The 14714-nt window shown below is 39.0% G+C and overlaps 1 protein-coding gene across 2 annotated transcripts in view; it reads right to left on the bottom strand.

The window, feature by feature from the left end:
* The window catches only part of LOC126457608 (erlin-1-like), a 39543-nt gene extending 31722 nt beyond the window's left edge, over positions 1 to 7821 (bottom strand). The window contains exons 1-2 of one of the 2 annotated variants that reach the window (XM_050094058.1): positions 7535 to 7821; positions 5630 to 5750 (exon numbers count right to left, since the gene is read on the bottom strand). In XM_050094058.1, the coding sequence (XP_049950015.1) occupies positions 5630 to 5737 (108 nt within the window). In that variant the 5' untranslated portion in view covers positions 5738 to 5750; positions 7535 to 7821. Of the gene's footprint in view, positions 1 to 5629; positions 5751 to 7201; positions 7395 to 7534 lie in introns of those variants that run through there. The other variant, XM_050094059.1, reaches the window with a different exon arrangement.
* Between the last annotated feature and the right edge of the window lie 6893 nt (positions 7822 to 14714).

Genomic DNA, 14714 nt, shown 5'->3' with positions numbered 1-14714 from the left:
TTTTCTTTCTTTTAAGCTGACTCCCATTTTTATTCTGACCTTAACATTTTCATCTTTGACTGACTTGTGTAAAATAATTTGTTTCATGCCACTGATACCATCCATCTTTTTAAAATATTCACAGATTGCTTTGTTGTCCCTCACACTCCAATCCTCATCTAAAATGTGAACTGTCCCTATGGATTTATAAACTCTGGTAATCTTTGGCAGAGGATCAAACTGTGACTTAGACCACTTTGATTTTATCACAATCTTGAGAGAGAAAATGGCAAAAGAACAGGAAAGCTGATGAAATGGAATACTGACAAATTGAAAATACCTGATGAAGTGGAACAATACCACGTAAATGAGGGAAAAGTTCTATGAATATGGTATAGATCTGCATTTCCTATTCATTGATTTCAAACAAGCCTTTGACAGCATAAACTGGCAAGAACTATACAGAGTACTTGAGGAAATTGGTATATGCGCTAAACTAATAAGATTAATCAGAATGACGACAAGAGCAAAAGTAAAGGTTCTTAGCAGAACAAGTGAAAGCTTTGGCTTTATAAAAGGTGTGAAGCAAGGTGATTAGTCTCTCCACTGTCCTATTCAATATAACCCGGAATAGTCTCAGTATAAACCTGCATTGTGTAGTAAATAAAATCAACAAAAGAGGCACCATACTTACGAAAACTAGCCAGATACAGGCATACACTAATGACATTACTATAGCAGGAAGAAATGTCAATACACTCCAAGAAACATACAGGGCAATGGAAACAGAAGACTTAAAAATTGGCCTCATAGTAAATGAAAACAAAACAAAATATATGGTAATGTCACAATCTGAGGCCAGAAGGACCCCTCAAGACACAAACATCAATTGAGAATGCTTCAAAGGACTGTCCTACTTTAATTACTTGGGAACAAATGATAATGATATCATAAAGACTATACGGGATAGAATACAAGTAGGAAAGAGAGCTTACTTTGCAAATATCCAACTTTTGAGAAATAGCTTTGTTACACGAAAACAAAACTCCTGATATATAACTCCCTAATCTTCCCAGTTATCACATAACATGTCAGGGGTATAGACGTTGACAGAACATGACAAACATGTACTAAGAACCTCTGAGTGGAAAATACTACACAACCCCCCCCCCCCCCCTCCCAATAAGGAAAGAAGGCTGGAGAATACACTACAGTGCCGAGTTACATGGTAGGAATATAGGAATACAATTACATGGAAGGGATATAGTGAAATTTGTGAACTCCAAAGGGGATATCCTGGCCAATAAATGCCATATGATCATTTCATTGTGAAATCACATTGAATACAATGGCTAGGACACGCGGAGAGAATGGCAGAAGATCGAATTCCAAAGACAATGATGAAAGATGTGATTCATTCATCTAGGCAAAAACCGAGACCTAGAAGAATGGATTGATGACGTGATAGCAGATCTCACCACTCGGGAGTCAGTGGTTTGAAAAGAGCAGCAAACAACCGAGAAATGTGGAAGAAGCTTGTTGAAGCCAAGGTTCATCCAGGGCAGTAGCACTACTGGAGAAGAAGATGGTAATCTTTGCGTGTCAGTAACTCAGATTTCTTTTGAAAATGTTTTTCCAAAACTCCAAAGATTCTGTCAGCAGTCAAAAGTGAGTGGCCTCGTACTGGAAAAAGATCAGTGTTATGTTCATAAGCTGCTGAGGAGCTTTTTTAAGTAGAGAGGAAGTCCAAGCACATACCACATGATCATTTTTATTTTGCCCTCCACAGTCATCTGCCAAAAGCCTCAAGCTATCATTCTCAACAGGGATTTTAAACTTTTCCAGAAAATCACAGGGACCTCAAGCAATCCCAACAGAACTTCTGCCAACTTTATTTTCTGTCCACACATAGAAGTGTGAATTTTTATTATCTGTGTCTTTTACACAGAGAGTGTGATAGTTTATTTGTTGTGAATGATATGCCTCACTGATCAACATTTTTTGGAAGGACCTGTATCTGCTGCATATCAGGGCATAGGGTTGTTGAATTCTAGGGCTACTCCTTCATAAGTCGATGAAAGTCTCTGCTCTTAATCTAGAAGCACCCAAGTTAGTCAGAATTTGTGACTTAATTTTGGGCAGCTGTAAAAAGTCTACGAGACATTTTAAGGCTGTAGCTACAAGTATCCGAGGTATGTGTTCCAAAACAACAATTTTGAACAACTTACTGATATTTAGTTCTGAAAAAAAAAAAAAAAAAAAAGTACAATTGTTGCTTTTCTCTAACCTTTACGCTAGAGATGAAACTAATAATCTTCTCTCTCTTTGCTGCAAACTTCTCTTTCTTGTGGTCACTCCCTGTGTATTCTTTACATCTTTCACCACCCGTTAACTGAGTTAGCAATAATATTTAGATTACTCTACACAAATCCAAACAGCTCCGCAAAAATTTTTGCATGCACTCGTTCCAAATCTCTATTTACTGGAATGTGATACTTAACGATCATTGCTATACATTTCCTGTCAATTCTGAATGCTTTATTTTTTGGCATTTAGTAGAAAATATGCTAGTATATTACAGCAATGAAAATGACTTTCTCTGTGCTGGAATACTGGTGTGAACAACACAATCACGAGATAACTGTCATTACTGAACACACAGCATTGTTGAGAAAAGTACACTAGTTGTCAGTATAGCCAACTGAGCTGCTTCATGTAGAATAGATGTTGGACACAATATCATTTGAAGCACACACTATAGAAGGCTAAATATGATCTGAAATAAATGCTAGTTTTCAGAGACTATTTACACTGCCAGTGACTCTGATGTGTTACATTCTGACTTCACAGCACAAAAGAATGGTATGGTGGACATAATACAATTTCAAATGGTGCTCCTCAATTTTTTAATAATAATAGTAGCTATTTTTAATTACTGGTCATGTGACAAAATTTTGTACAGACATTTGAAATGGCTCATTGTCAAATGACAAAAAATATATAGCCTATGTAAATCAATAATACAGTTCAATCTCTAAAAACTTAGAAAGTACTTCCTTTTCTATCTTTCACATTTCTGTACCAAATTTTCACTGATTGTGAATTTGTTTTCATGCAATTGGTTATTAAAAACGAAAACATGTCATCTTTTATTAAAATAAAATTCAATATACATTAATTTCTATTTGTTAAGAAATATTGAATTATAAAAAGGGTGCTACTAGTGAGGTTTGAATGACCAGCTATACAATTACAAGATTCCTACAATACCTACCCAGGCCGTTGCTGATTATTTTTAATCAGGTGAAAATGTTTTGTACTTGGTTCAGAAGTCTTCTGATTTTTTCTCAGAGTATGTGTTGCACTGCTCTAGAAAACTGAAGCCCGGGTGCTGAGTTTCAAACCTTTCGGAACACAACTAACATGCATTACCTTCTTATGAAGAAATTAATGTGCATTTTTTTCGGTGGCTTATTCATTATGTCTCTTACACACGTTCTTACAAATGTTTCCATAAAGTTTTGCTGTTGTACGATCATGCATGTGTCTCAGGCAGCAAAAATTTAATTACAACCACACTGTATGTACAAAGCTAACTACTACTCTTGTTTGAAAAGTAATGTTCAATGGTAATACTTTAACAACAAAGTTACTCTACATAGATTTAAAACATCTTATTTGTTTTTGAAAATACCACACTAGATATACAATCTGCATTAGCTTATCAGGCACCGGCATTCTCTATCAATTTTAAAAATTTCAAAATAAATGTGTGGCTCATAGCAATAACAAACCAGCACTGAATATGACATGAATTTGCTTCTTGTTGCAATACTAAAGGAAGCAAAGAGAAAAGCAGACCCACAGTTTTTCACAGCAGAGGAAAGAGCTGGAAACTATGCATACGCACTCGGAAACATGCAGCCACAATGACAAACATTCCCTCGTTACGTGTGTTTATCAAAGTAACTTAGTGGCTGCTCCTAATTCTCCTGTAAACATTAGTTTACTAACAGTTTCATCAGCAAATCTGTAACTTATCAGCTATTGTTACTCTTAAAAATTCCATCATTACCATCATCCATCACTGTTCCATGCCATAGCGCAATAACCTTAAGTACATGAGAAATCATCATAGGAACAACCTTTGAATTTTTGTCACAGAAATTATTAATCCATTTTGACAACAACTTCAAGCATGATACTGTGAGAAAGTCAGCGAAGCACTACTTTACACTGAAATTAGTAGAAAGGAACTGAAGCTGCAATATTCAACACTGATCTTCAACACGTGCATATTCAAATATGGATCGGTATTTATATACTTTCTTAAAATCTGATTTGAGCAACTGGCAAATGTACAGTTATGCGACATATTCTTGTGTGTATGTTACACTCCATCATCAAACATGCAGTGGCAAACAGGGATGCCTGATAACCCATCTACAATAAAGAAGATTCTCGTGTCCGCCAGTGTGCTCGAGGTGGTTGTGATCAAACATCAAATAATACAATAATGGAACAGATTTTTGCAAATTTCCTTATGCAACTCCACACCAACAGTTTCCAAAGCAGACTATAAAGAGTGATTTGTAACAAAATGACTCAGCAAATTCTTTCAATGAATAAGTCAAACTCCTATTTCTTTAGTCTTTCACATTTCTCAAAGCTTTCCCCAACTTCTTCAGTAAACTAAATTTTCTCGAGACTTTTTAGATTTTCCAGGTACATTGCCAACCTACAGAATGAGGAAATAAAATACAACAGAGCTTGATTGCTGGAAAGAACACATGTCAATGTATGAAAAACAAATGAAAGGGAAATCTGAAAAAATAAGAAAGGTACGAACAGGTCACTTACACCATTTTATAAGTTGCTGTTCTTTCCCGACATTTGACAGTAGAAGAATCAACAATTTTCTATATCATTTGATATCACTCGTCAGCATTCATTTCCATTCATCTTCCAGACACACAAGAGCAGTTACAAACTGAGGACTAAACTTTCTTTCAACCATTACTTTATCTGTATTGTATGGCGCTTTTATTTACATGTATGAAACTTGTGTTGATTGTTTCATAATGACAGCAGTTGTATACAGATTTCTCATTTGGAAGACATGTACAAGATATTTGTAAAATAAATTATATTTGCCACAACTGCTCACATTTAACCATGAGTCATTGTGTCCGGGGCCAGTTTAAGGCCCAAGTGACATAACTCGCTACTAGAAGTGGCATACACTGAGGAGTGCCAGAGGTGGCACAATTATACAACTGCTTTACAGTATGTATCACAATTAGTGGCAATATTTAGGGCCACCAAGCTGAGAGGCATCAGGGCCACCTACATGCAAAAAGTACATGATTTATCACAATTGGAACGAAAACTGACATGTGTGAAAGTGTATGAGGGGGAAAGTGGGGAGAAGGTGTCAAAAGATAAAATGCTTGTATGGAAAAATGTTCAAGCCAACCCTGAATGTACTAAAAATATACTAGAATTGGATACTTTATTTGCCATGATGACAATGAATCTACATCAAGTGGAAGCTAGGATGAAAGTAAATGCTGTGGAAACAAGTTGTAAGTAGCTTCCAAGTTTAGTAAATACAGAGCACAGGTTTCACAGTAATAAAAGACAGACTTACTCTGTAGTATACACCAACATGACCTTCTTCCAGCTTATGCAGGGAGAAGTTCACAATAATTATAAGCAGGATCACAAGCCCAGCAACAAATCCTACAGTTTCTGCCATGTCTTCATATGTTCTAGAAACAAATACGAAAAATATAAAGTAGTATAACAGAAGTATTACAGAAAACTTCACTTAAGAATCTAGTAATATTAGAACTCGAAATTTAACAAATACAATTAATTTTGATACAAATGGAAATAAGTAAGGTTTTTATAACACACTCCTTCATTCACCAAGTGAGGGTTGAGAGGTTTTGCACGTATTATAACAAAGAACTGAGCTGTTATCACATGAACAAGACAGTAGAAACTTCTAATGTCATTAAATACCTTGAACTGTGGATACCAGGTAACCTAAAATGGACCGAACATGTGAACTATAAACATAATAAGAGTTGAATATTGTGTGTTGCTGTGTCAAAATTCTAACAGGATGCATAAAACAGCAATTTATAAAAAAATGTGTACTGTGGGCAGATGGAATCATCGTTAAGATTGTTTAAATATGTCAGAGACCACATACATTAATGAGGGAAGACATCTGCTTAATTTAACATAAATCAGGATGAGCACACAAACAACACTAGATACATGGAGAAAGAGAAAAAAAAAAAAGCGCAAAAAATGACCACTGCAAGCAGGAATAATGCTTTGCAACAAATTACTTGCCCATATTAAAACAATATAAAATATTCCAAAACAACTCTAACTATACATTCCAAATAAGTTAAGCAACCTAGTCAATGAAATAAAGCTCTGTAAATTGGTGACATTCCATTAATTATGATATTTTAAATTTTTTGAAATTATTTTTTGTTTCACTGCGAGCAAAACTAAATTCCCCCCCCCCCCCCAATCTCTCTCTCTCTCTCTCTCTCTCTCTCTCTCTCTCTCTCTCTCTCTCTCTCTCTCTCTGTGTGTGTGTGTGTGTGTGTGTGTGTGTGTGTGTGTGTGTGTGTGTTTTTCTGGTAATGGTCAAATACTGGTAGCTATTCAATTAACAGATAATACTCTTTGTAGATCTTCACAAATCACTCTGCCAAAATGCATTCTCTAAGTCCCTAGGAAACTTCCACCCATATATATATGTATATATATTGTATCATATTTCACTGTAGCTATGTAGGTCTATAAAAATATGAAAGAGGCACATGTCATACCAAAATGTGAAGTAGAAATTACATTCCTTTACGATAAGCTGATGGATACAGATGTCTATAAATTTTTACCCAATTGTTGGTCCCTTTATTAGTGTTACTGGATACATCATGGTATAAATAGACGATTTGTAAAAACATCTGTTGTTTAACGGGCTATACAAACAAAGTGCTGTGTCAGACAGTTATGACGGAAACATGTAATACTGTGTATATACGAATTGCTTTCCTGATTCACACAAATTAAATTCATACAGTTGTACACACGTTAAATAAGGAGCATTGTGATCTTCCAAAAAACATTACTAACTGCTTCTGATACGAATGCTGGCACCCAACTGTGAATACTAAAAGCACAATATATTTACCATGTATATAGCTGATGGTCATTAACTCAACCTGACTTTATTTACGTTGTGAAACGGTTGTTGCACAACACAATCCTGATGATGTACAAATCTTCGGCCTTAGAACGGAACTGATTACACATCGGTTTCATTTAACACTTCCAAAGCTATTTTCATTTTACTACCGACATATCTGCACTCCACTGGTCTACTGAATCAACTGATTACGAGTTACTTGAATTTAATTTTCAACCAGTGACGACTGAAGTAGCAGCAATTCTTTGCTGTGTCACTCACCACAGAATCTTTCTTATACAGGAATATTGTAATTACTTAATGTTTTCATGTACTTACCAGTAAAAAAGATTAGTCACAGCAGGTATGGCACTGAAGCAGGTTTTTGGCTGGTGTCACACATACGAATTTATCAGGTACTTGATTTTATTTTGGAATTACGATTTGTGCACGACCTCCAACCTGCCAGCATTCTTGTGGCTGGCAGCAAAAACAACGCTGAAGGCCGATTAACCAATCGATTGTAATTACCGATAACTTAATTGAACCGGCACTGCACTTGTAAGTGCCTGTCTATAATACCCCCACACAAAGATGTTCACCTGCCACTCCCACGGTGTACTCCCCCCCACTTCTCATAACATTACAGCACAGATGGTAATGTGAATAGTACACCATAGTGTATGCTGTTAAGGGTGCCAAAGTTGTTGCTCATTAATTTTAATGCCTGCGGAAACGCGGCTTTAGAGCACGGTACAACATTCGGCAAATACTATTTTAAGTGCATTTATGTGTGGAAACAATCTTTCAAGAAGGATTAAGTGATTATCATGACTCGCTGCGCCACAAAATTTCTACCTAAGCTCTACAGTTTTTTGGTGTATATTGATCCTGAAACAGATCGACAAACAACTGTTCTCTCGATCCCACATATTAGCAGAACGGGTAACAACTACTGGAAAATCAGCTACTGAACTTAGCGGACATTTAAGAAGGAACAGTGCAAATACGCCAATGACTACGTGAATATTGGTGACATGATCCGCCCCAAAGAGTTACGATGTACCTTACTTTCAAATGGTGTTTGATTCTGTAAGTAACAAATTTCTCCAGCAGATTTCAGAAACAAATGCATCAGAGGACTGTCATCTGACATACTGACTGAAGCGTCTTATCTTGAAGGAAGAGTACCGGTAAGAAAAAGCCGCAGAAAACTAAGCGGTAATTCGAGTGCATAGCTATCTGAAGTATTAATTAGTATTGCGAGATGTTACTTAACATTCTGGTCGTATCTCTACAGCAGCCTATAAAGGGGATTGCTTACAAAACACCCGTGGAACCTATTCTATTATATTGCTTAAGCGTGTCATACCAATATATTGTAGGATATTGACCTCATACGATGAAACTCGAGCGTGTCATACGATACTCATATATTGTAGGACTTATACGACGAAAAGCTGTATGGACGGTCGAGTGTTTGTCTGACTCGCGGAAGTGGTAAAAACTTGAATTGTCTAAGGCTTGAGGCCAGAAGCAATCTATTTCAGGAAAGCCTACTTGCAAATTTTCAAGAACCTATATTAAGTGACAAATGTAGATACATATGCCTACTGCTGCCTCTGCGGATCATTCTCGCCAGGATGGCTACATCGACCGTGGTTTTACCGATCCTTTTGGAAGTGCGACCAAGAAGCGTAGGTTTTCCGACCAGAACTTCCCCCATTGCTAATTTACGCCAGTCGTACACCAGCAACGGATGTGTTGTCACCCGTCAATCGTACAGTGCCGACAGCATAGACGCCTCGTAAAATTGTAAGACATTCCAGGCAGCAGTTGACTGTAGAGTGTCTTTGAAGCAGTTCCGTACACATGATGTCGAAAATGGAAAAAAATCGAGTATTGTGCAGTGATTAAATCTTCGTAAAAGAAGCTATTCTCAGCATCACTCCTGACATGCTGCATAACAATTTCACATGACTCTCCTGGAGAAGGACTGTGGCCGCCATACAAATTTAGGAGCCACAAATGAAATTAGGTCGCTGTTAAAACTTTCGTCAGGTGGGCAAGAATGTGACTGCTCAGTTGCAATTTTTAAATGGCATCGGCCCTTACTCCATTCTAAATTCACACACAACCCTTTGGTACACTCTTCACATCTCCAGGCCAACTGGTAGTGATGACTTGCTTGAGAAGAGATGGGTTCCCTTTCGTTGTTGTAATTATTTCCATTATTCACAGTGTGTAGACCTTAATCAGCTTAGGCCTATGAAACTATATGGAGACAAAGGCTGTAGGCGGGAGACTGCTGTGTGCAGATGCAAGCCAAATTGGTGGCATTTCATTCTCAGCTCCAGACTACAGCTTGAGGCTGCAGTGGATGGGCAAAACTGTTGCAGGCTGGCCATAGTGATCCAAAGGATGTCCAGCACGACCCACGAGTCTGCCAATTGGTCTGTACCAGTGGACAGTCCAGTCACTGCTTGCATTGAGGTTGACCCCTCACCCATGGTCAAGTGGGAGGTCGTCTCGGGGTGTGGCAGGTGATGAAAGACTTTCTGGGGACCGATCATAAGGGCTCTCCATTTAGTCTGGCAAACAGGTTCCAGATGCTGTCTATGGCTGACACTGTCCCTCAGACAGATTCAGTCACTTGTCCTGTTTCAGAGAAAACCTCTTGAGTCTGCAAGGTCCAGGCAGTTACAGAGGGTGGGATATGGCTGCTAAGGAGGGGAGGAAAGCCAATGGTCACTTCATGTGCATACCAGATGGATTCATTCCAGACGTGGAATGGGTCTTCCCGGTTGCCATTAAGAGCACAAAGTGCAGCCAACTGCAAGTTGGTGGCTCATGATGGTATCAATGATGATGTTGCTTTGGACCAGAAGAGATTCTCTCTTGTTTCAGGTGGCTATCAGAAGTGGTAAAGGCTGCCAGTTTAGCTTGGAAGATGAAAGCAGAGCTCACGAATTGCAGCAGTCGACAGGACCAACTGTGGACCTCTTGCATAGAGCCAGAGTGGAGGGTCTGAATCAGAGGCTCAGACAGTCCTGTAACTGTGTAGGCCGTGGATTCCTCGACTTGCGTCATAGGGTGATGGGTTTTCAGGTTCAGATAAATAGGTCGAGAGTCCACTACATGCTGTGTGGCGTGGACTGGGAGGTTTTTAGATTAGAGGGCTTATAGAAAACACAAAAAAAGGCTTCAGTATCAAAGGGGGCAGGTCGAACACAGGAAGAACGTAGATGTAGGAACCATTCGTATACACATGGTAACAATCAGCATTGTAGTTGTAAATTGTCATAGTAGTTTTGGGAAAGTACTAGAGTTAATAGAAAGCACCGATGCTCAAACTGTTATCGACACTGGAAGGTGGCTAAAGTTCAGCTGAAATAGAAGGACCTAATGGTATTCAGAGATACAGTTGGCAAAGGTGTGTTTGCTGCTTTTAGAAGTAGTTTATCTTGTAGTGAAATTGAAGAATATAGTTTCTGTTAGTTAATATGGGTAGAGGTCATTTTTGGCGGCTGGAATAAAATACTATTCGAACCTTTTACTCACCTCCCAACTCAGATGATAGAATTTCTGAAAGTTTGATAAACATTTTATTTTCATCTGTTATTACTTCATGTTGTAATTTCATGTACTGACACGTTCCATGACCTTGGAGATTTGTTCCTCAGTTTGGTCCTACGGAACTTAATGTGTAAATAAATAAATAAATAAAATAAAACACGTACCTGACACACACTATTATAGTTGGTGATGACTTCCATTTTTCCCTCGATATATTGGCGAAAATACATGTTTACATCTGGAGGTATGCATAAAACATCTTCCAAAATTGTGCTAAACGCATTCTCTGAAAATTAATTCGGGCATTTAGTTCATGAGTCCTCTTGAATAGTAGACTGTTATGAAAACACACTTGACCTCTTAGCAACAAATAATCTAGAGTTAATAACGAGCATCAAAACGGATATAGCAACGCCCAAAAAATGCAGGCACACCAGAAACCACCGACAAAATGGATGATATGATTTTAAAAGATCGACATAAAAAGGTTTGTGAAATTGCTAATGCTCTAAGGATAGGTGGAGTGCATTACAATCGCTGTTATAAAATGGCATCACGCGACGAGAAGGCACAGTGTGTTTTGTGGTATTACAAGACAATAAGGGAGAGAAGCACTATTATTGTTGCATGGTACCAGGAGTTTAAACAGGCCAGCAGTATGTTGGATGTTCTGTGAATAGGGAAGCCTTCAGTCAGTAAACGAAGTGTCAGATGTGCGCAACAGAAGTACTTCCAAATCTACCCAACATGCATTTCACGAATTAGGAATGCCTAGCGCCACAGTAGGAAGAATTCTACATGTAAGATTCAAATGACAGAACTTCTTGAGTAACTTTTGTGGGTGAGAGTTTGGCACCAGCAAAAATTATCTTTACCGAATTTGTTTTTTCAGATGGGACCACATTCCACGTATCAGGAAAAGTTAACAAGCGCATGTTGTGAGAAACACGCAGTATACAATAATGACATCACAGCATAGTCTGGGAAAATGTTATTCTAGTGGCACCAAATCTAGTGAGAGGACCTGTGTCCAAAAGTACCTGAAAGATCTGACAGCATCGCACTGGCGTATATGCCAGCATTAAAGCAATGTCACTCCACTGTATTGTTACGTTGATTGCCATCATGTGCTGCTGAGACCTACAATTAATTTAGTGCTTAGAAGCACCTGTATTATTCATCAGTCATACGCTGTCGCCTTCCATTCGAGAACCCTCATGTCTCAGGCAATGTTCTCTGAATTATTTATAAAAAAAGACATTATTGGAGTACTACCTTTGCTTTTACAATGTATGTGTATGCAAGTGTTATAAGGTAGCATACTTGTAGAATGCTAGCTGAGCAGTGTATTATTATTTTGCGAACACACTGTGGCGATGTGCAAATGCGTAAAAATGGTGTATGACATGTGTAAATACACCACCTAAAATGTGTAACGAATAATGTATTTTCAAAAACACCTCGACAGTTAAGAACTGATACATCACTACTACCTGAGCAGTCTGCTGAGTGAGGTAACACATTGACACTGCAGGCTCCAACAAGCCAAGACGATGTGTAAATATGCAAAGATAGAAACGAATTTTGATCCCTCCACACACAATGAATTGCAATATCTGTCAGTAAGTACACGCCCATCTTTAATTATTATTATTTGTGGCAGGAAATACGTTTTTGCTAAAAAAAAATGCTAAGCTTGGCAGACAAGCACATAAGAAGACTGACAGTCTGAATGTATTTAATGAGGACTATTCTTGATAACTCACAATACACCCTCAAATTAAATGACACCGGCCTACTAAAGGTTATGCAACAACAACTCTCCACAATGTGAGACCTGAGTTTCTTCTGGCGTATACAACTTTCAAATAACTTCCGGGAATTCAGCCACGTAACACTTTCAGCGACCGCCGATATTTCGGCAGGAGAACACCCCGCCATTTTCAAGGCAAACTGCAACGGACAGGCGGCGTACATGCAAATTTAAAACCTCGGTTCTCGCCTCTCGGACTGAAGCAGGAAAGATAACACACACACTGAACACTAGTGCCACCAAAGATGACCAAAGTCAGAGCTATCGATAGTGAGACTATGAATTCGCAGGTGAGGTAGTATTGACTCTGTCCCTCTGTTTTTTGACAAGGGAGAGAGCCCGATTCCAAACAGAGTTTAAACGGAAACCTCCATCCCTGTTAACGAGGTTGCTCGCTAATTTAATCTCAACTGCCTCCCTAATAACACTGTCCCAATAGCCGGACGTGTATGCCAATATCTCGGTGTTATTATATAACATGAGGCGACCAGTATCCAAGCAATGTTCGGCAATAGCAGATCTACTTGGCTGCTGTAATCATGTGTGACGTTTATGCCCAGTACACCGGTCCTCCACAGTCCTGATAGTTTGACCTACATATTGCATGCCGCAGCTACAAGGAATACGATATACACCCGCCTTACGCAGTCCGAGATCATCCTTAACGGAACTCAAAAGTGCTCTCATTTTAGATGGAGGTTGAAAGACACATTTCACATCGTATTTCCATAAAATACGACCGATCTTGTTGGACGTGTTTCCTACGTAAGGCAAAACGGCAGTAGACTTAGGTGTTGACTCAGAATTATCATCAGTCACCCGATGTACAGTTGGTCGATAGCGTAACACACGTTCAATTTGTCTATCACTATAACCATTTTGACGAAATGTAACTTCAAGATGGAACAGCTCAGCTGGCAAAGTCTCAGCGCCAGAAACGACATGTGCCCTGTGTACCAGGGTACGAAGTACGCCTTCACGCTGAGCCGGATGGTGACAACTATTAGCCTGTAAGTACAAGTCGGTGTGAGTACGTTTCCTGTAGACTGCATGTCCCAATGATCTATCATCCTTCCTCCTAACCAACACGTCAAGAAAGGGAAAGCAACCATCCTCTTTCACCTCCATCGTAAAACGAATGTTCGGGTGGATCGAGTTCAGATGTTCTAGAAAGACATTCAAATTCTCCCTACCATGAGGCCAAACAACGAAGGTAACATCAACGTATCTAAAGAAACAGGTGGGTTTCAAAGGCGCTGACTCCAATGCACGTTCGTCGAAGTCTTCCATAAACAAATTTGCGATCACAGGAGACAACGGACTACCCATCGCAACTCCATCTGTCTGCTCGTAATACTGGTCATTAAATAAAAAGTAAGTGGATGTCAACACATGCCGAAAGAGATTAGTTAATTCCGCACCAAACCTTGCCTCAATTAACCGCAACGAATCAGACAGAGGAACACGAGTGAAGAGAGAGACCATATCGAAACTCACTAAAATATCAGTCATTCAACCTCAGCCCCTCCAAACGACGTAAAAAATCAGCTGAGTTCCTGATATGATGTTCACACCGACCTACTTGTGGACTCAACAGAGAAGCAAGATGCTTGGCTACACGATTATGTCGGAGCGCCGTGTTACTCACTATAGGACGGAAAGGAACCCCTTTCTTGTGAACCTTCGGAAGGCCATATAACCTAGGAGGAAAAGCACTATAGGTGTTAAGACTCTTGATAGTGGCCTGCGACAAACTACTTTTCTTCAGGACGCTGTTGGTCTTTCTCTCAACACTTTTTGTGGGGTCAACATAGATTCTGCGATACGCTGAATCAGATAGTAAACGTTGCATCTTTTGTACATAATCATGTTTATTTAAAAGAATGGTGGCATTGCCCTTGTCCGCAGGTAAAATAACAATACTAGGATCAACTTTGAGAGAGCGTAAAGCAGCTCTGTCTGCTGCTGTTACATTACTCATGGGTATCTACCCCGGGCGGCAATTTCAGGGGGAGGGGGGGGGGGGGAGCACCAAATTAATGTTCTTAAGGAAAATAACCTTGTTTCACAAAGCGCCTAGCATCCAGCCCACGTTGGTCTATCGATTACTCATATGATTTTGAAACGCTT

This window comes from Schistocerca serialis, chromosome 2 (assembly GCF_023864345.2).
Source record: "Schistocerca serialis cubense isolate TAMUIC-IGC-003099 chromosome 2, iqSchSeri2.2, whole genome shotgun sequence".
Taxonomy (NCBI): Eukaryota; Metazoa; Arthropoda; class Insecta; order Orthoptera; family Acrididae; genus Schistocerca; species Schistocerca serialis.
Note: the sequence above shows the minus strand (reverse complement) of the source record. Positions and strands in the feature narration are given on the sequence as shown.